Source organism: Benincasa hispida, chromosome 3 (genome assembly GCF_027475165.1).
Source record: "Benincasa hispida cultivar pf3 chromosome 3, pf3_genome.v1.1, whole genome shotgun sequence".
NCBI lineage: Eukaryota > Viridiplantae > Streptophyta > Magnoliopsida > Cucurbitales > Cucurbitaceae > Benincasa > Benincasa hispida.
In genome coordinates, this window is record NC_143480.1 from 42157256 (window position 1) to 42180341 (window position 23086).

General features: G+C 34.5%; 1 protein-coding gene across 1 annotated transcript; it reads left to right on the top strand.

The window, feature by feature from the left end:
- The first annotated feature begins 13934 nt into the window (after positions 1-13934).
- URH1 (uridine-ribohydrolase 1) lies at positions 13935-18036 on the top strand. Its single transcript, XM_039027754.2, has 9 exons — positions 13935-14580; positions 15107-15222; positions 15346-15405; positions 15509-15691; positions 15784-15888; positions 16917-17013; positions 17188-17295; positions 17409-17544; positions 17648-18036. The coding sequence occupies exons 1-9, from the start codon at positions 14496-14498 to the stop codon at positions 17754-17756; spliced, it is 999 nt and encodes a 332-aa protein (XP_038883682.1). The 5' UTR covers positions 13935-14495; the 3' UTR covers positions 17757-18036.
- The last annotated feature ends 5050 nt before the right edge of the window (positions 18037-23086 follow it).

Sequence of the window (23086 nt, forward strand, 5' to 3'; positions counted from 1 at the left end):
CTTCGTTTGTAGTATCTTTACAACAACTTATAATAGCTACAGAGTAGACCGCATCCAATAGTATTACCAGAATAAAGCCAACCGTAATCATATACTATAGACCATTTTGGCTATTTACTCGAACTTGATCCATCTCTATATCTCTACATAAAGTTCAAGTATTCATATAATAGTCATGGATATTAGTTTATTGGATTTAGACTTTATGAATACAATTAATAGATTCAATACCTTTATTGAGGAAATGTTGAATAATATCTTTTATTGATAATAGAATATGTTTAATTTTACAAACTACGAGTTTTAGGACATAAAATCCAACATATTTGATATTAAATTATTAATTAATCAATTAATTAAATTCGTTTAATTAATTATTTAAATTAAATCAGTCTCAAGATAATAAAATTCAATTTTGAAAATTGATTATTAATTCAATTTTAATTGAAGATTGAATTAGTTATAATTTGAAATTGATTTTTAAGTGTTGTAGTGGAAATCTCCAAGATTTTGAAGTGTTTTCTTCTCCATGCAACACCAAGACCACTTCCAAGGTCAAATTGAGGTGTCTATCAACATTAGAGCTGAGGAATTGCATGTATCAGATGCATAAAACACCTCATATTTGATTTGAAAAGATGAGAATGTTGGATGAACATCGGTTTTTTGCAAAAATTAGTTTATGCTCAAACCCTCTTCATTTCTCTACTAAATTCACTTAAATCTTGGGTTCCACCACTCAAATCCAAGGTTGAGAATAGTAGAGAATATCTCTTGGTGGTTCATTGTGGATTTGAAGCTTAGAATTCACGGAAAGCAACTTGGATTCAGAGGAATTCTTCAAAGGTAACAATTTTGAAACCTTCTTTGTTACAAAACTTGTTTTGCATGCTTTTAGAACTCAAGTTAAATGTAATTAGAGTGCTTATTTATTCTGATCGCTTCCACTGTTTGCTTGTTTGTTCTTTCATCCGGATGAAGTCACGTGCTTTCATCATGACGATTGGATTAAATAAAATTAATTTTGTCTAATTTTATATCATAATTTGGGCTAAAATCTAATTGAGCCCAAAAATAGGTTTAATTTGACCCAAATGCCAAAATAGACCAAAATCCAACTAATTGGGTCCAAGGGCTAGGTTCATGGACTAGCCAAGCCCAAGTCCACGAAACTCACCAGAGAACTTTATAAATAGAGAGGTTCTCTTCATTTGTAGGGATTAGAAATTCTATACTCTAGAGTCTAGATGAAATCCTCTATAATTAGAGGACTCCTTGACTTATGAAGCTAACCAAGATTCAAGTCCTTTGGGGAGATACAAGCATTTTGGATCCAAGACTTCGGTCGATAGAAAATCATCAACCCCAAAGTTCGATAGAAGATCTCCAGGCTCAAAGGTTGATCATCCAAGAAAATCAACCGACCCAAAAGTCGATCATTCAAAAAGATCAACAAGCCCAAAGGCCAATCATCCAAGAAGGTCAATAAGCCCAAAGGTCGATCATCCGAGAAGGTCAACAAGTGTAAAGACCGGTCATCCAAGAAGATAAACCAACTTAAAGATTAAAGTTTATTTTAAATGCATTAAAGAATTATATATTAGAGATAATACTTACTATACTGATGTGTTATTTTATGCAATGAAATAATGGTAGGGATTGCATTGATGGAAAATGCATTGTGCAAATAAAATTTCTCAGCAGGACCCAAGTATAAACCCTACTGAGTTTCCTGGTAAGCCCAGGGTCGAACTTAGAGACTAAGAAAAACAATATGCGGTAGTAATTTTTAGATCACTTTGCAATAACAATAAATCAAGAGTTGGTTGATTTATTGTTTACTGTATAAAAAGTATGTGGCGGATTTGAGAAAAGAGTAATTATGCGGCAGATACACTGAGTATGCAGAGGAATGGGTTGAGAAGGTCTTTAGCTAGCGTTTCCCGAAAATGCATTCAAGCTATGCGATCATGCTACACTTATGTGACCACAACTCATTTTCCAATGCGAATGCGATGACTCCTAATTTTAGGACGCATGCGATGATTGCGATACTGTCTATAGAGCTTATTCCTAAGTCTATACTTCTTGCCTATGCAATGATGCAAGATGCACACAAGGAGAAAGTGGCCGCATACAATCATAACCTATCTCTAGGGTGCATGCGATGCGTTAATAGCAAACATAACTTATTCCTAAGCTTCTATCTCTTGATTATGCGTTTCTAATCTGACTCTCCCAAGCCTAGATTCTAACCTGACTTTTTCAAGCCTAGATTCTATCCTTAGACTACCCTCCCGAGTATCTCTAATGGACGAATGACGCATATATAATACAAGATAATCGCATAGAATGAAGATCCCAGATTATGCTAGCTAAGTGCTTTTCAACCCATTCTACGGATTTAGCTACTCATGCATAATGTACAGAGTGTGAATAGATATGAAGATGCAATTTCTATTTCTATAATAAGTTCAGAGTACAAAATGACAATAGAAAAGAAAGGTAGAGAGCTTGGTAGCAATTCCTTGCTTCCCGAGGCTTTTACACTGTTATCTTTATTCTACTTAAAAGGTGTTATTGCTTCCGCAAGAGTTGGCTCTCTCTCTAGTTTCGACGCTTCTAGTATTCTTTCAAGTTCACCGGAACGATCTCTCGGTATATTCTCCCTTCACGCGCTTCCGCCTTCTTAGTAACGAAAACTATTAACAAGGCTACTTCTATCTATATGGAAAGTTATCTAACTGAACGAACTCCTTCACTGAAGGTAGTCTTCGGTATTTATAGAGCTTCGAGGTGAAAGGCTTCTTCTCTCTTATGATTGCACTGATGGGATGATATTAATTCTCTGTCTGATGCGCCGAATATTTATTACCGAAAAGTTGAGTGTACTTGCTATAGTAGGTCATTAACGACTTGTCAACTTAATTCGGAATCGACTGTCATCAACTTTCTATCCAATCGTAATTTATTACGCTTTTCATCTAGATGCGCCCACCATGATGTGCCAGCTTTATGCGGTAACCTTCTTGAGAAAATATTCGTGAGCACAAATGATCGTAAAGCCTTGCGTCAATGCAATCTCTTAATGCGCTCAAATGTTAATTTCTTTGGATTGCATCTCCGCCTTGCATCAACGCATTTTCTGGATAAAAATACATAAGTTAGTTGTTTTAATGCGATGGACGCATTCAATCGCAATGTTGTGAACTTAATGCTTTTGGACGCAATATTGTATATTTTTATCATCCCAATCCTGCATTGTTTTATAACTTTGCACTGTAATAATGTGCATTTTTGCCCGTTATCACACTCCCAAATTTAAACAATGCTTGTTCTCAAGTATAAGATAAAGATTTTCTTTAGAAAGTCGATCGCCTCCTCTTTTCTAGATTTCTCAAGGATGTCTTATTCAAATCCTATACACCAAAATTTCCTTAATTTTTATCCAGGTCTCTTCTTAAATTATTTCTAAAATTTAGGGACTGCAAGTTTAACCTGCAAAAAGAATTTACCAGATTTCAGGGCATCGCATGATTTATTTCATAAAAAAAAAAATTCACTGGGGTGTTTTCAAATGATTTTTATCCTTGCATATTTTAAACACGTTATTTTTTTTTCTATGACCTTGCGCTAATCCAAGTGCCTAGCCTTCGTTTTGGCTTTCCCCCACGTGTGTCATGCAGACATCCAACTACGAGCAATGTGCTCTTTCTCAGTCTAAACTCATGCCCATTTGGCAGCAGAATTGCGATAATTTATTTATGCATTGATCACGATTCCTACCTTTGTTTTGGCTTGCCTCCACGGGTGTCATGCAGACATCCAACTATGAGTAGGATCCGATCGCAACGTTATGATTTTTTTTTTGTAAGGCTAAAAATAGCAAGATCGAAAAATGAATACCGCACCCCTAAATTTAAAATGCGGCAATGTCCCCATTGCTAAAAGGTTGAAAGAAGTCATGCGATGCTCTTAAGAAGTTTCGTAAAAATTCAGTTTGAAAGAAAGCTATCAGACCACTATCTTCTTGAAATATTTCATGAGGTGACTGTCCTAAAATTAAGTTGACTCTAGTATATATGAAAAAATAGAAGCATGCGTTTTATCACTAAAATCATAATTGGCAAAGAGAAATCATGCAGTGACTTACTAAATTAATCAATGTTAAATGATTGCACCGACTAAAGAGGATGCAATGATAAAATGATCAAAGTTAAAATGCGATGCAATAGTGCAAAATTTGGAATAAATAAAGTCAAGGAAAGATATAACCCCCAAATTTGCATTGTCGCCTGCATTATTTGTGAATGCATCATTCTTTGCGGCGAATTGTTCTCTTTTGATTGCGGTGATAGAATAAAGTAATTGCGTTGTTCGTGTAGCGCCTCCGCAATCGTTCACCTCGATCGTTGCAAAGAAAACATTAAGAGGGACAAATATAAAAACAAAGTTAACAAAAATCATTTACCACGATCGTTCAACAAATAACAATAAATATACGATAACAGATAACAACAAGGTAATGAAAGTTCATGAAGCATTGATATGAAGAAAAAAAAGGATATTCAAAAGGATTGCGTCCCTGATGAGTTTGAGTCGTATAGTAACTCAAGGACTGCTTATTTCAAGTTGGGCCTTTTACGTCCACGACGACTTTTTCTTCTTTTCTCGGTCTTCTGGGATCTTGACTGCCATAATCCGGAGCTTTTCCTTATTGACATTCATTATGATTTCACCTTATGCACATCAATTTGAGCGCGACCGGACGAGAGGAATGGTCATCCCAATATGATGGGCGCATCTTCATCCACTTTATAATCCAAAATGATGAAGTCTACCAATAATATGAATTTGTCAATTGAGATTGCAGCATCTTTCACCTCTCCCTCGAGATGTATTTGAGATCTGTCCGCAAATAGGAGAGTCTCTGTTGTGGGCGTGAGTTTGCCCATATTCAATCATTTGAAGATTGATAGTGGCATTACATTTATACTCGCCCCAAGATCGCATAGTGCTTGACCAATGTAGACCCCTCCAATTGAGCATGGTATCGTGAAGATTCCTGGGTTGCACATTTTTGGCGGGATCATGGAATTTTGCGTTACTGCCACTGTTGTGATCTTTCCTTCATCGTTCTGTTTCTTTTTCAATCTCTACGGGAATGGTGATGGTTGGACTTCTTCTATCTCGCGTTCTAGAGGCTTGAAAGTGGACGCAACTTCTGAGTTCATCTTCTCGGGCTCTTCTGAATCAAATGTCAACAGGTACTCGGTTGTCACCGCATTCAAGTTGGTCGTGATAGGTTCCTCCTCTACTTTTGTTGTCATTTTGTCGCTTAGCAAAGAGAGTGCTAAGCATTGTTCCTTCCCTATACCCCCAGAGTTTCGAGGGAGCTTAGTTGAGCTCGACAATGCTCCTTGTGGTCTATTTTTTAGTTCGCCCACGATCTGTCCTAGCTGAACTTCAAGGTTTCGGATGGACGTTGCTTGATTTTAAAGCACTGATTCATTCTTCTTAATATACTGCTTCAGCAAGCTCTCTAGGAATGAAGATTGCGGTGCCTTCGAACTGCTGGCTTGGTTATGCGTTGGACCGTTGGTTCACAGGAAAAATTCAAGTGGCCCTTCTTTTTGCGTCACTGGTTGAAACCTTTGTTGTTGATTTTTCCACGCGAAATTGGGGTGGTTTCTCCACCCGGGGTTGTATATATCAAAATAAGGATTGTTCTTTATAAAGCATACTGACTATGGATTTCCTGCGCATTCTACCATCGGATGTGCTTCTCCACAGATGACACAACTTGTGGTTGTTTGGACAATTGCGTTGACCTCCTTTTTGCTCTCTCGTGCTATTAATTATGATGTCTTGTATCAAACTCATCATCGCAGTCATTTGGTTCTGAAGGGATGCGATGACCCCGTTGTTCGTGTCACTGTCTTTAATTCTTAATCTTTGATCGCTTTCTCTCCAGTCCTTGTGATTTTTTTAAATGCGATCAAGTATAATTTTTGCGGTGCCTTCGAACTGCTGACTTGGTTATGCGTTGGACCGTTGGTTCACAGGAAAAATTCAGGTGGCCCTTCTTTTTGCACCACTGGTTGAAACCTTTGTTGTTGATTTTTCCACGCGAAATTGAGGTGGTTTCTCCACCGGGGTTGTACGTATCAGAATAAGGATTGTTCTTTATAAATCATACTGACTGCGAATTTCCTGCGCATTCTACCATCGGATGTGCTTCTCCACAGATGACACAACTTGTGGTCGTTTGGACAATTACGTTGACCTACCCTTTTTGCGCTCTCGTGCTATTAATTGTGATGCCTTGTATCAAACTCATCATCGCAGTCATTTCGTTCTGAAGGGATGCGATGGCCCCGTTACTGTCTTTAATTCTTAATCTTTGATCGCTTTCTCTCCAGTCCTCGTGATTTTTTGAAATGCGATCAAGTATATTTTTCGCCTCTTCGTAAGTTTTATCAAGTGGACCACCAACTGCTACTGCATTGGCAGCCGTTTGCAATGTAGGGTTTAATCCTTGTAGAAAATCTCCATTTGTAAGCAGTCTGGTAAGTTGTTATGTAGGCAATCTCTTACCAACCTCTTAAACCTTGCCCAAGCGTCACTGAGCGATTCATTAATTTTCTATTCAAAATTCGTAATTAACTTCCTCCTTCTTGCATTCTCTGTTGGAGGGAAGTATTTCTTCATGAACTTTTCCATGACTTGTTCCCACAATGTTATCTCTCCCGGTTCGAGAGAATAAATCCATTTTCTTGCTTGATGACATAAGGAAAATGGGAACAAAGTTAGTCGAACCTCCTCGGTAGAGATATTTGGGAACACAAAAGTGTTGCAGATTTCAATAAAACTCCGGAGATGGGCGTGCGGGTCCTCGCCATGCCTTTCACCAAACTGACCGGCTGTTTGAATCATCTGCAATATAACCGGTTTCATTTCAAACCTTGATCCGTCTAGCGCAGGCTTCATGATTCTTGGGAAGAAATCATATAAGTTGGGCGATGCATAGTCCTGAATGGCTCTATTGCGGTCATTTGCCAAGAGGATAGGGTTAGCCATTATATTATTTGCATTTGCGACCCTCTCTTCCAGTTGTTCCTCCATTCTTGGAGTTATGTCTTGTTGTTGGCGGCTGTCTCTCAATCTTCGTCGAAACGTTCTTTCAATCTCCAGGTCGTAATTCGCCAGAGATTGAAAGCTGCAAAGAAAATCATAAAATTACCGTTAGTACAATGTATTGCCGAAGTCCCCGGCAACGATGCCAAAAACTTGATGCTTTATTTTATGCGATGAAATAATGGTAGGGATTGCGTTGTGCAAAAAAAATTTCTCAATAGGACCCAAGTATAAACCCTACTGAGTTTCCTGGTAAGCTTAGGGTTGAACTCAAGGACTAAGGAAAACAATATGCAGTAGTAATTTTTAGATCACTTTGCGGTAATAATAAATCAAGAGTTGATTGATTTGTTGTTTATAGTATAAAAAGTATGCGGCGGATTTGAGAAAAGAGTAATTATGCGGCAGATACACTGAATATGCGGAGGAACGGGTTGAGAAGGTCTTTAGCTAGCGTTTCCCGAGAATGCGTTCAAGCTATGCGATAATGCTGCACTGATGACGGGAAATTAGATGTCAAGTTACTCGACAACTAAAATCCCTTGGACGCAATATGCGATATGTTCTTAAGATATGCATTGATTGTCATGCGTTGATGGTCATGCATTGGAGTGAATATATGATAACTAATGTATGCGATGACCATGCATCCTGTCACAAGTTTTCTTGCACTCACGCTAAGTATAACACGAACGCAAGTTTCTCGGGTGATCCGAGGTCAAACATAGGGACTTGTAGCAAAATGAATGTGGTAATGTGCATGCGACGGTTTAAATAAAAGAATGATGGAGGGGTTTCTACACTAATACTACTCTTACTCCTAGCTAACAGACAACGCAATGAGAATATGCATGAGAGGTAGAGACACGAAAACTCTTGGCATAAAACAAATGAATGGGAGAATAGATAAAATGCGGGGATGTCTTCATTGCAACCCTTAAGAGTGACCACAAGGGCAACCTTAGTTAATCACAAGCCATGCAATCATGCTACACACACTTGAGCCTAACTCTAGGACGTATGCGGTGTATATGCGATATTGTCGAGAAGCCTATGCCAGCCTAAACCCCTATAACCCACTCATGAGCTCTCGTCGCATGAATGTGATGACCGCATATCACACCTTATCCTACTTCTTGGATGCATGCAATATCCTATCCGTAGGGTGCATACGCTGTGTGAAAGCAAACAAAGCTTATCTCTAAGATCCCCATTCTTGCCTATGCATTCCAATCCGCTCTTCCAAGTCTTGGATTTGGGTTTTAGACTACTCTCCCAAGTATGCCTAAATGATGAATGATACGCTCATAGGACAATGTAACCGCATGAACTTGGCTAACGTAAAACTATTCCTATCTCTAGTGAACAATGCTTACATTACTTACAGCATTAATGGACTGCTCTGATTCTGACATTCGGCGCGTTTAGTCCTTTCTGAACCTCTGCTGCCAATGGCATGGTAGGTGAAATTTCAACATCATCTTTTGATTTTCTCAAAGTAGGTGCGTTGATGCGTTCATTTCACCAACCTTGCATTGATCCCTTTATCATGCGTTATTGAGTAGCTGCAATCATACAATGACCACATTCACTTAATACAACAACTCTACATGATGACCGCAATCGCTTGACGAGCGCAACTCCCATGCGATGGACGCATACGGCTGATTATCGCAACATCCATGCATTGATCGATGCGTTCGCCTTTACGATGGAGAGTTTCTCCGTATGCGATGGTTCGGTTTCTGCGTTTGTGTCCACTTCCTGCATTAGCTACAAAAATAGAACATTGAACGCATAATATTGCATAATAATGGGTTAGCCGAGGTTCATCATGCTGAATGACGCAAGCTCACTTTTCTTATGGATTCCTAGCACAACTGTCGCATATTCTGCTTAACAACCTTCATAATTCTAAGTAAAAGGTCTAAGATGATATGCATTTCTGCATGTCATCATACACTCATGCGTCCGCAACTCATTTTTCAATGCGAATGCGATGACTCCTAATTTTAGGACGCATGCGATGAATGCGAAACTGTCTATAGAGCTTATTCCTAAGTCTCTACTTCTTGCCTATGCGATGATGCAAGATACACACAAGGACAAGGTGACCGCATACAATCATAACCTATCTCTAGGGGTGCATGCAATGCGTTAATAGCAAACATAACTTATTCCTAAGCTTCTATCTCTTGATTATGCGTTTCTAATCTAACTCTCCCAAGCCTAGATTCTAACCTGAATTTTCCAAGCCTAGATTCTATCCTTAGACTACCCTCCCGAGTACTTCTAATGGACGAATGACGCATACATAATACAAGATAATCGCATAGAATGAAGATCCCAGATTATGCTAGCTAAGTGCTTTTCAACCCATTCTACGGATTTAGCTACTCATGCATAATGTACAGAGTGTGAATAGATATGAAGATGCAATTTCTATTTCTATAATAAGTTTAGAGTACAAAATGACAATGGAAAAGAAAGGTAGAGAGCCTGGTAGTAATTCTTTGCTTCCCGAGACTTTTACGTTGTTATCTCTATTCTGCTTAAAAGATGTTCTTGCTTCCGCAAAAGTTGGCCCTCTCTCTGGTTTCGACGCTTCCGGCACTCTTCTAAGTTCACCAGAACGATCTCTCGGTATAATCTCCCTTCACTCGCTTCCGCCTTCTAAGTATCGAAACTATTAACAAGGCTACTTCTATCTATATGGAAAGTTATCTAATTGAACGAACTCCTTCATTGAAGGTGACTTTCGGTATTTATAGAGCTTCGGGGTGAAAGACTTCTTCTCTCTTATGATTGCACTGATGGGATGACATTAATTCTCTATCTGATGCGCCGAATATTTGTCATCGAAAAGTTGAGTGTACTTGCTACAGTATGTCGTTAACGGCTTGTCAACTTAATTCGGAATCGACTGTCATCAACTTTCTGTCCCCTCATGATTTATTATGCTTTTCACCCAGATGCGCCCACCATGATGCACCGGCTCTATGCAGAAACCTTCTTGAGCAGATATTCGCAAGCGCAAATGATCGCATAGCCTTGCGTCAACACAATCTCTTAATGCGCTTGGACGTTAATTTCTTTGGATCGCATCTCTGCCTTGCGTCAACGTATTTTCTGCACAAAAATACATAAGCAAGCTATTTTAATGCGATGGACGCATGCGATCGCAATGTTGTGAATTTAATGCTTTTGGATGCAATATTGTATAGTTTTATCATCGCAATCCTGCATTGTTTTATAACTTTGCACTGTAATAACGTGCATTTCTGCCTGTTATCATATATAAAAATCAATATAAATACAAAAGTTCAAATTCCACGAAATAAGTTTTTCTGGAAGCCTGTGCGAATAATGCCGTTAATTTTTCAAAAATCAATTATGATAATATGAAAATTGCATATAAAAATATAAAGTTAAATGTTAAATTAATTTTGAGTGATTAAGTGCGTGTTTCCGAGTGATTTTGAATATGATAAAAGTGTTTTTAACTATTTTAGAATCACTTCTAATTATGCCTTAAGATATGTTTCGAAGTAATTTTGAATATGATAAAAAAATGATTTTAACCATTTCAAAATCACTCATAAATATGCATGTATGTATGTATTTATTTTAAAAATAGTTAAATACTTCAACAATTTATAAAATATGCAACTACACCATTTTTTTAAAAAAAGTCTTTAATCAATTATTTGAATTTTCTTTTTATATCCGTCACAATGTTGGTCAAAATAAACAAAGTATATGATTTATATATTTTACAAAATATTACATCTATGAATCAATGGGTTTAACACTCAACAATTGTATTATTTTGTAATGATTTACTGATTTTTTTTTTTAAATTACAAGAATAATTTCTTAATTATAAAGTTTGAAAAATATAGATGACCAAAGTTTGGTTTTAGACGTAAAAATAATCATTATATATATATATATATATATAATTTGCATTTTGACTATACTTAAGATGGCTCATAAATTTCCTTGTACTTGTAAAAATTAGAACATGTTTTAATTAAATGGTTTTAGACCTGTAGTTCATATTCAAAATTTTGACCAATTTTAGATGGTTCTTAAATTTTTTAGTGTGAAAACTATTTCAAATGTTGATCATAGTTATTTACCCAGCTAATTTCTTTTTTTTTTTTTTAAAAAGAATTTAGTCGACTTAATTGACCAATATTATAAACATGAATTTCATTTTAAAATATATAGACAATGACAAAAGTTAATTCATGTATCTTATAATAAGAAGCCATAAAGTCTTTCAATGTTTCTAATAAGTGATCCTTAGCAAGCAGTAGATTAAGGCCCAATTTTCTAACCATTTGGTTTTTGAAATTTATGTTTATTTTTTTCAATTTATTAATCATGATTTTCATATTTCTTAGGTAAACATTTGAATTTTAACCAAATTTCAAAAACAAAAATAAATTTTTTAAGACTATTATTATTATTATTATTTTAATTTTCAACGGTTGACTTTGATTTGAAAATACGTGTAAAATGTAGACAAGAAAACATAGAAATTAATAGATGGAAGTGATATTTATAGGTTTAAGTTTTAAAATCAAAAAATAAAAAATCAAGACCTCTTTTGGTCATCATTTCATTTTTGGTTTTTGGTTTTGAAAAATTAGGCATATTTCCTTCTTATTTCTTACAATGATTTGCATCTTTTTTAAATATAATGGTTGAATTTGTAGCTAAATTCCAAGAATAAAAACAAGTTTTAAAAGCTACTTTTTTTAGTTTTCAAATTTTGGCTTGGTTTTTTAAATCATAGGTAAAAAGTAGATAACAAATAAAGCAATTTGGAGGTAAAAGAAGTATCTATAGATTTAATTTTAAAAATAAAAAATTTAAAACAAAATGATTACTAAATGGACTCAAATATTACTAAATGAAGTCTAAAATATTTTATCTAATTATTGATATATCGGTAAAATTGAAATTACAATATAGATATCAAGATAGATATTTTAATATTTAACTACCATGGCATATATATCATGATGGGAAGGCATTCCCTAAGCAACTAGAAATTTTAGTTCGGATAGAACAATTCATTGGTTATATATACAATTTTATTATATAGTTTTTCTTATTATATCACGTGGAAAGTATAGCTTCTTGTGGACACAGTATATTATTTTATTATATTATTTTTTTATTACATCATATAGGCGTGAAAAATTAAATCTCCAATATCAAGAAAAGTAATATCAATTATTATTTGAATTAGGCTCACTTTCATTATTATTTTATTTTTTAGTACTTTGAGAATTGATTAAATTCATACGAAAAAAATTAACATTTTTATTATTTTTATGATTTTTTTAGAACGATAAAAATAGTGAGATTTCAAAATCACATGATCAATTTATGATTAATAACATTCTCATGTGTTAGTTGAACTATGGCTAATTTTTATGTATATATATTAACCATACTTATGATTTGTTTGAGTGATTTCAAAGGAATTCTTTGGTCATCACTCCAAATTTCAATCATTTATTTAAAATTATATATTTTTTTTACCTAAAATTCATATTTTTATATTTTTTTTCTGTTAACAAATTAAATCGATAAAGGAATGGATTATTTTAGTAAAATGATTACACTAATTTCACATCTTTCTTATAATAATTTAAAATAATTCAAAGTCCTTCAAATCAATACTTAAAATCATATTCGATTATAATATAATCAAATATTCAAATCTCTAATTTAGGAATGTTAAAAAAATTTGATGACTTAAGTCGATCAATCTAATCCAATCTATATATTTTGGATTGGGTTATTAACTCATTTGAGTTCCGTTGAGTTTAAATAAATGAAAATTTTATAGATGGAATTGATTCATAGGTCACCGATAATAACTCAAACTAATCTGAACTAACTTGAACTTATTATTAACTTAAATATATATATATATATATCTTTCTTATTATACAATTAAATATACATATATTTATTTTATTAGTTTTTGGATAATTTATTCTCCAACAACTTTTAAAAAGAATTTTTTGAGCATTTTGGAAAGACAAATTTACATTATATATATTAAAATTAAGTTATTAATCTTAATTCAATATATAAAAATAGTTAAATCAAATTGTTATGTATTAATATTTTAGTTTTTTTTTTAGAATAAAATTTTAAATAAATGAACCAAGTAACCCGAACCGACCAAACCCAAAATGTTTTATGATTGGGTTGAGTTAGATTATTTTTTAATAAGAGTTATTTGGGTTGAAAACATTTATAATTCACACAATTAGGTTGGATCTAAAACGTCATTTTAATCCAATCTAACACAACCCACGAACACTCCAACTCTCTCTTTTATCGTATTTGACTCATAAAAGAAATAACTAAACTACATACATATATTAAATACATAAATGAATCTCTCTCTTTTTTAAATAAAATACATAGATGAATCGTGATTTTCATTAAAAAGAAAAGAAAAAAAAAACTGAATACATTGTAAAATTGTATTAAAGAAAACAACAAACTTAAAATTGGAATTAGGATGAAATAAATTTTGGGGGTTTTTTTTTTTCCTTAAATCTAAAATTCCATATTCAGAACTTCTTTCATTGTAAGGAAGTGCGGTTGGTTATGGATAGATTTCATTTAAAAAAAGAGAAACATCTTGTTTTTGACAAAAGTGTTGCGAATTTAAATTTTAATCAAAAGAGAAGTTTAAGTTAATTTACCCAAATTAATTTAATTTAATTGGATAGGAAGAGAACAATGTAATTGATAAATACATAAGATTTAGGAATCAAGAATCCGAATTTAACAAAAAGGAAAATTCCACAGAGAGAGAGAGGTTTGTGAAAAGGGGACGAACAGAAGCAGAAAAGTAGCTTTTGAGTTCCCTTTTCGTTGCCATAATTTCCGATCCAAATCCTTTATTCAATCTCACAGAAACAGAGTTCTGATTAGGATTTTCGCCATTGTTCATCACGTCCTGCTTGTCTTTATCCCTTCGCCCGCCTTTTTTTTCATCGTCATCTTCCACCTAACCACAGGCACTTCAATCATCCCACCATTCTTTATTATATATTCTTTATCAGTAAACAATCGGAAACACCTCAGTTTCGTTCATCATCCATCGTCTTCTTCTTCACATTCTTGATTAATTCTTTTGATTAAAAGCCCTAAAATTCCAATTTATTAACACCCCATTATCTCCAATTGTATGTGTGTGCGTGTGTCTTTCTTTTTCTTGTAGTCACGCGCACATACGTATTTGATTTCATCTCTTTTCACTTCTTTCGTTATCCGAAGAATTTCCCTTGTTTCAGTTTTGAATTTAGGTACCAGATATGGCGGATTCGAATGGTGAAGTTGACATTTTGGATTCTTCTCCCCAGCGGGAGAAGCTCATTATTGATACCGATCCTGGAATCGGTGAGTTTCTTCATAGTCCTGTTTCTGGGTATTTCTTTTTCTCTGTTTATTGTCCTTTTGGCACATATTTTGTTGCGTCTCGACCTTATTTTTACTGTTTTATTATATTTTGTTTTGTTTGAATGTCTGTTTTTTCCATCGAGGCTCTACCTGATATGAATTGATCACCTGTGATCAAACGTTCATTAGTTTTGCCAAGTTTATTGTGCATGCTTAAGATGTTCTGCTACAAATTACAGTTTATACATATCTGAAAAGGAGTCTCTGGTTTCTTATGTGCGGATTCGGTTACATTTTCTCTGGATTTGTTCTGTTGTGATATTTCATCTATCTACCTATAGGTGTATGTAACTTTGCTTGTATATATGTGTGTATGTATATTTATATTTGTGTAGAATGTTTGTATTCTCTTAGAATTGGTTCTCAGCAGAGGCTGATGTATGTAATCTTAGACTTTTGGATATTTCTAGGAGTTTTGTTATTGCCGTCCAGTTTATTTAATTCTAAAATTATCTTTGATTCCCAGATGATGCCATGACTATCTTCATGGCATTTCAAAGTCCAGGGTTGGAGATCTTGGGATTAACTACAATTTTTGGTAATGTTTTCATTGAAGATGCGACGCGTAATGCCTTGCTTCTGGTATGCAATTGTTTTAGCTGATGGTCCTCTTTTCAATTGCATGTTCCTTTTCATTTTCACTGGTTTTTCTTTCTTTTGGAATGTGTTCATGATCAATGAATCTTTTGATGTTCAAAAAGATAGTGTGAGATGGCAGGCCGTTCAGATGTTCCTGTGGCCGAAGGCAACGCTGAACCCCTGAAGGTAAATTTTCTGATTTCTTATCTCTAGCCTTTAACTTTGTGTGCTTTTGTGTCCTTCAGGTACTTTGTATGATTTACTAACTAACCCTTTTTTGGTGGAAAAGGGTGGAACACCACACATTGCTGACTTTATACATGGTTCTGATGGACTGGGGAATGTAAATCTACCATCCCCAAGTACGAAAAAAATTGAAAAATGTGCTTCTGAATTTTTAGTTGAGACGGTTTCTCAGCATCCTGGTGAAGTTTCTATACTTGCACTTGGGCCTCTCACAAACTTGGCTCTGGTAAGTTTTTATGATTGATGTCATGCAATTTGTTTTTGTACATTTTTTCCTTGTGTGTGAAAAGCATATATTTCTTCTATTTTTACAATCAGGCAACCAAAATGGATTCTACCTTTGCGAGCAAGGTGAAAAGGATTGTTATACTTGGTGGTGCTTTTTTTTCTCTAGGGAATGTAAGCCCTGCTGCCGAAGCAAATGTGAGTTGTTAATTTGCTTTCAGAATCTATTTCCAATATTTAAAAGGCTTTAGAGGCTTACGCTCTATAACTTTTAGCATTGTCTTACACCTTCTTTGGACCAAAACATACTTACACCTCTATGAAAACATATAGAGGCTTAGTCTCTATGTCTTATTTAATGGTTATAATAAGAATATCAATTATATCCATTTTTAAAGTATATATAGGTTTGAGTTGTGACAATTGACTATTTCAACGACTACTACTTTTACCATTTAGTCTTTTAGAACAATAAATCCAAAATTTGTAGAATAATTCAATTCTTATTAGTGATAATAGTAGTAATGAGGCCATTGTAACAAATAAAAAAGTAGTAATGAGGCATCCTTAAATCACTAATTGACCCACTAGCTTAAGGCAAATTTAATTATATATCACTAATACTCTCCTTCATTTCTGGGCTTGAAATATGAAGAATGCCCAATAAGTCGAATTCAATATTAAATGGGGAGGAAATAACATCACAGGGATTTGAACACATGACTCTCTTGAACCAACCTGCTTTGATACCATCTTAAATCACCAATTGACCCAAGAGCTTAAACCAGTGGGTAAAGACAAATTTAATTAATTATATATCATTAACAGGCATATATAACTATTATGTTCAGGAATACTGGATCAGTCAAAGTTAGGATTTGTATAACATTTTTAATTAAAATTGAGGCTTATGCCTCACGAGAAAAAGCCTTCAAACCCCTTTATCATTTTAAAACATTGTCTATTTCTTGTAATGTATTTTGTTGAGAAATTGAGAATAATCACTGGCCAAGTAAGTTTTATGGGTTCTACGTTAGAATAGCTGTTCACAATGTTTCTAATATTCTTCATCATGTTCTTCCAAGTTAACTGCGCTGGTTTTAGAACCAGTTGGGAGAAAGTGGTGAAAATAATCAGTTATGGATATACGGGTTCACAGAGATTATCAGTTAATATTTCATTAGTTGGACAAAATGGCATCATATGGATTGTGAAATCTCTTGTAGATCTATGGAGATCCAGAAGCAGCAGATGTTGTATTCACATCTGGAGCAAACATCGATGTGATTGGTATAAACATCACCACACAAGTTAAACTTACAGGTAATGTTTTCCTTATCAAGCTTCCTATGTTTGTCTGTCTCGAATGATATGAGAAACTGTCAGCAACACCTGTGACCTGCCATTATTCTCACTGTTTGCACATGCCTCATTAAATAAAATTGAGTATACTGAGAAATTTTGTCAATGTGATGGCAATCATTTCTATGTTTGCAGATGACGACCTTCTTGAAATAAGGGAATCCAAAGGAAAATATGCTCAAGTCCTATGTGACATGTGCAAATTCTATAGAGATTGGCATGTCATGTCAGATGGGGTTTATGGTAATTAGCAGTCATGATTTTTTTTTTTTTTTTAACAAAAAATGCCTAAATTAAGCACTATTCTGAGTTGTGTAGATCCCATTTGAATGGCTATCCTTAATTTTGTGTTACAGGCATTTTCCTCCACGACCCTGTTTCCTTCATGGCTTTAGTTCGCCCCGATCTCTTTACCTACAAGTCTGGTGTTGTGAGAGTTGAAACTCAGGGAATTTGTGTAGGTCATACATTGATGGATCAAGGAATCAAGAAGTATGTTAATTGTTCAGACCACATGATTTTGCTGAATCTATCTGCAGTTTTCTTATTGTTCAGTTAATAATCCCTTCCCTTTTTCTCCTCTTATATCTTGCAGATGGAATTCAAGCAATCCATGGACAGGTTATTCCCCAATTTCTGTAGCATGGACTGTCAAAGTGGATGAAGTTACCAAATACGTCAAGGATCTATTGAAGAAACCGTGAGTGTTGAATGTTATATTGCCAATGAAATTTCACAAACAAAGCAGTCTTTGTTTGTTGATCCTCTTCCCCTTTTCGAACTCTCATAACTGAGATCTCAAATTGATCAGCCTCTACTTTCTCTTGTGGATATTTGAACAAACATTCTGTTATTTAGCAGAAACGTCTTCTGCTTTCACTAATTATTGTTGAAAATCTTAAGCTACCGCTACTGATCGCGATGTTCGAAAAGAACCAGCTATAGTTCATTATATATATATACACACACACGTAGATAACCAAATCTTGTTCATGGTCATAATATTACTTAATATATGATAGGTTCATGAACTATTTGATCAAATGGGATTGGTTTGGAGGGGATTTAAAGTGATTTAGTTTGGTTCCATGTTTGACCATGTGAAAAACTGAGTTAGATCATTACATGTGTGATTTCTCTTCTTTAATATTTATCTCACTATGTTAGGAAAGGTTGTTATGAACAAGTTCTTATGAGAGAGAGCCCTCTTGATGATACTAGAGGCCCTCTTTTGAAACTTCAACATAGTTTCTTCATCAATTTTCTTCTTTTTTAATCTTATGATTGGATTGATACTAATCACAATTATTTTATTATACCGAATGAAATTATTATTTTTCTTAAGTAATGGTTTTGCTTGATTTGGTTTCAAATTAAAACTTGAAACCAAAACCATATCCAATCAAATTGATTAAGAAACAAGGAAACGATGGTTTAGCTCTATTTGATGTGGATTACATATAAATAAATCCATGCATTGGATTTGAGTCTTAACTAATTCTTAGGTTAAATTCAGAATATTCCAGGATGTAACGAATGATTTCTTTCAATTTTAAAAAATTGAAATTTGTCCCAATTCTTATATGATTAAATTTGTGTGTAGTTGGTTTAAGATGATTCAGAAAATTCACATGCTTCTATCTGCATTGTTACGTTGGGAAATATTTTTTGCTTAATTTCTACTTTGGTTTTGGAATTTTAATGTTCAGTTATTAATTTTTCAAACAATTTTATGCAAATTATTATAGATCTAGCTACTAAATTTCATAAATCATTGAATTGAAACTTGATATGACAAAGTATCATATTTGAGGTTTACATGTAGGTGTAGTAGGTTAAATGTTGGTTTCAAAGCAAATATAGACTTCTTTCTGTTAATTGATGAATGACAAAAATGGCTAAAATTTCATGTAAACTTTGCAGACTAAACTGGGATGTATGGGTTAAAATTTCCAGATTAAAAACATAATTTACATAACATTTGTGGAAAATATCATTTTCATCTATATTTTTAGCTTATCCGTAAAATTTATACTCATAGAAATATAATTACAAATGTTTGGTTAAACCAAACAACTAATAAATCACAAAAAAAGAAAAAAAAGAAAGAAAGAAAGAAAGAATGAAAAGACCAACAACATTGATGTATGGTGATTTGAATGATAAACATAGATGTATGACGGTTTGAATCTTTGATGTCAGTAGGAGTATATGTTAATTATCACTGATCTGAGCACATGTTGGCCATTCAAATATGATTTGAAAACTATAATATCTACCACAAGTTCGTCAAACGGAGTACAAAATTTTAAAAATAAAAATGAAACAAATCTTACCCAAAAAAAAAAAAAAAAAAAAAACCCTATTAAAACATGATCAAACCATTTGAAGTTTAGAGGAGGGGAAAGCCGTAACACTTAATTAAGCAGTTGAACCAACCACACTTTGTTTCTACTCTTTCCAAAGGGGCTGACATATTCAACTACTTCTTTGAAGGAACCTTTCAACTTCCTTATCTCAATAAAACTTCACCCACTCCAACTACCTTTATAACCCTCCTTCAAAACCCTCTTCTTTTTATTCAATATTCTCTTATATATATATGTATATATTACCATTGAGAAACACTCAACTCCATAAAAATTTATAAGGTACTCAATTGTAATTTTGAGAGCAATAATGGGGATCAAGAGATCATCATCAGAGGTTAATTTGGTTATGGTATTGGTAATGAGCTGCTTATTATGGTGTTGCAAGTGCAGGGAAGACTACAACTTTATGGGTTGTGATGAGATATATGTTGTTCATGAAGGAGAAACTTTGCAAAGCATTAGTGAAAAGTGTGGAGATCCATTCATTGTTGAAGAGAATCCTCATATTAATGATCCAGATGATGTTTTTCCTGGTTTGGTTATCAAGATCACTCCTTTTCACCATATCATCAATGCCTTTCTCACTTAATTACTTCATCAAATTCAAATATATATTCTTGGCTTTGTTTCAACCCAATACCTTTCATTCTCTCTTTCATCATTGTCTTTTCCTTTTGTTTTGAACAAGTTTTCTTTCGATAATGGGTTGTGGGTGGGAGTGTATATATTATACTCATTGCAATTAATGCATCTTCTCCCCCTTTCTTTTGTTTCTTTCTTTCTTCCCATCTTCTTCTCTATCTTCTTGTTAATATGGGTAAAACAAGTGACTGCAACTATTTTTTTGCCTCCCATCCAGTAAAAAGATGACTATTAAAAAAAGAAATCAACTTGTCACATGATACTAGATAATTTGGGAAACGTGTCTGGGCTGCAAAAAGTGACTAGTTCACACCCAAGTAGTTAACTATCAATTTTTAGAATTGATAATGTTTTTTTTTTAATAATAGGGAAAATCGGAGAATCAAATCTTGACTTCGAAGTTGATTATACATGCTTTATCTACCAAGTTGTATGTTTAATTTGACGTATTAATATAATCTTAAATTAGAGTTTTGCAATGTAATGGCATTTTTATTTTGGCACATGGTGAATTAAAAATGTTTGTATTTTAAACTTTATTTGAATATTGTTGGTTCAAATTTCTCTCGCCCTTTATTTTAGTTTGAACGAAAAAATATTAAAGAGCATATTTCAAGCTCAAAAAAAAAAAAAAAAAAAGTATAGAATGGGAATATACGTGGGGATACTATTCAACATAAGCCTTCTTAACTTTGTTTTTGGTATCATTCAGAAATTTTGATCGTACCAATATAGATATCATCTCTTACATAACTGTAACCAATATGAAACATTTTTTTTAAACAAGTAACTAAAAGTTAATAAATGGCAAAGAAGGAAAACGAGGAGACAGAGAGGAAGTTCAAGAGACAAGCAAACCTTTGGAATTCTCTGTATATTTTTCAATCAAATCATTCTTACAATTGATACACAATAGCCTTAGAATATTGAGGGAAAAATAATAAAAGAATAAAGAAATACTTAAATTACAGATGTCACCAGAAGACAAGTGGTCCTAGACCTATCAAAACAAATTTTAACAAATTTGGTTATATGAGATTCCAGCCTAATCATCTGCTGATTGTGTCCAACTGTGATGCCACTGTGGCATTGGCTTTGCTGACGCGGAGTTTTCCATTCTCTTCCTTAATATCCCCCCTCAAACGAGGTGGGAATGACCCCGAGTTTATCCCGAAGAGTAAAAAACTGAGTATGTGTGAGAGTTTTTGTAAGATAGTTAGCTACTCGATCAACTGAAGGGACATATCGAACATCCAAGAGTCCTTTGAGGACTTGATCTCGTACAAAATGAATATCTATCTCAATATGTTTCGTCCTAGTATGAAAAACCAGGTTAACGGCTAAAGCACCGACACTTAAATTGTCACACCATAAGACGGGTTTAGCATGTTGCGCAATACCGATTTCTCCAAGGAGCTGTTGAAGCCAAATTATCTCAGCTGAGGCATGAGCAAGGACTCTATATTCAGACTTGGTACTTGATTGGGCTACTACTGACTGCTTTTTGGAGGACCAAGACACAAGAGTGCTCCCAAGAAAAATGCAATAAGCTGCTACTGACTTCCCGTCATCGACGTTGGCAGCCTAGTCAGCATCAAAGAATGCTAAGATGGACAGATCTGAATTGGACTGAATGTATAGGCCAAAATGTTTGGTGCCACTGATATACTGTAGGAGGCGTTTGACAGTAGACCAATGAGTATCAGTGGGCCATTTTAGAAACTGACTGAGCTTGTTGACAATAAATGTTATGTCCGGCCTAGTGTTTGTAAGATATTGGAGTGCACCAATGATACTTCTATAAAGAAACGAGTCTGCAAGGGGTGTGCCACTGGTAATGGATAGCTGGCGATTCATTATATTAGGTGAGGGAGCATGCTTCATATCAGACATATCCAATTTAGTAAGCAGATCATCTACATACTTCTCTTGGCTAAGTAGGACCCCACCATCTAGATAATGAATCTGTACATCGAGGAAATAATGAAGAGGTCCTAGATCCTTCAAGGCAAATTGACTATCCAACATTTTAACTAACTTTTGTAGCATGGAAGCATCATTGCCAGTCAAAATTACATTATCAACATACACTAACAACAACACAAGGGTTGAACCATTTCTAAAAAAGAATAAGGAAGTATCTGACCTTGCATTGCGAAATCCCCATGACAGTTACTTTTCTTTGAGAGTGTTATTCCAAGCTCTTGGGGCTTGTTTCAGCCCATATATAGCTTTATTCAGCTTACACACATGGTGAGGATGATGAAGATCGATATATCCAGGTGGTTGGCTCATGTATACATCTTCTTCGAGCTTGCCATTGAGAAAGGCATTATTGAAGTCAAGTTGCCTCAACTTTCAGCCATTAGCTATAGCAAGGGTAATGACTACTCGGACAGTTGAAGCCTTAACCACGGGGCTGAACGTTTCAAAGAAGTTAACACTCAGAGTTTGGTGAAAGCCTTTTGCAATTAACCGTGCTTTATAACGTTGGATTGTACCATTGAGATGTCGTTTGATTTTGAACACCCATTTGGCGCCAATAATATTTAGGGAAGGTGAAAAGGGCATAAGACTCCATGTATCATTTTTCACTTAGGCAGAATACTCCTCATCCATTGCATTTTTCCACTATGGTGTTTTGAGTGCATCTGTGACACGGGGAGGTTCTGTGGTAGACCAATCTTTTGAGGGCTGAGTGAGTAGGATCCGAAAATGGCCGCTTTCCCACGAGTAATCATAGGATGTGTAGGAAGAGGAAGATGAGGAAGTGGAGTAGTTGTGCTTGGTGGTGGGTGAGGACTGATATACCAATTGTAGGAATGTATCAGCAATAGCGGAAGCATAAGGATCATTTAAGCATTCTAATTCACTAATTTTGGCAAACTATAAAGCATGCTCTTGCAGAAAACAAGTGAGTTTCAAGACATACCTCTTGTAGAACTTCTTCAAAGCACGATTTCCAGCTGCAATCTTCTCCAAATCTTGTTGTAGACCCCTCCAAGATCTTCCCCACTATT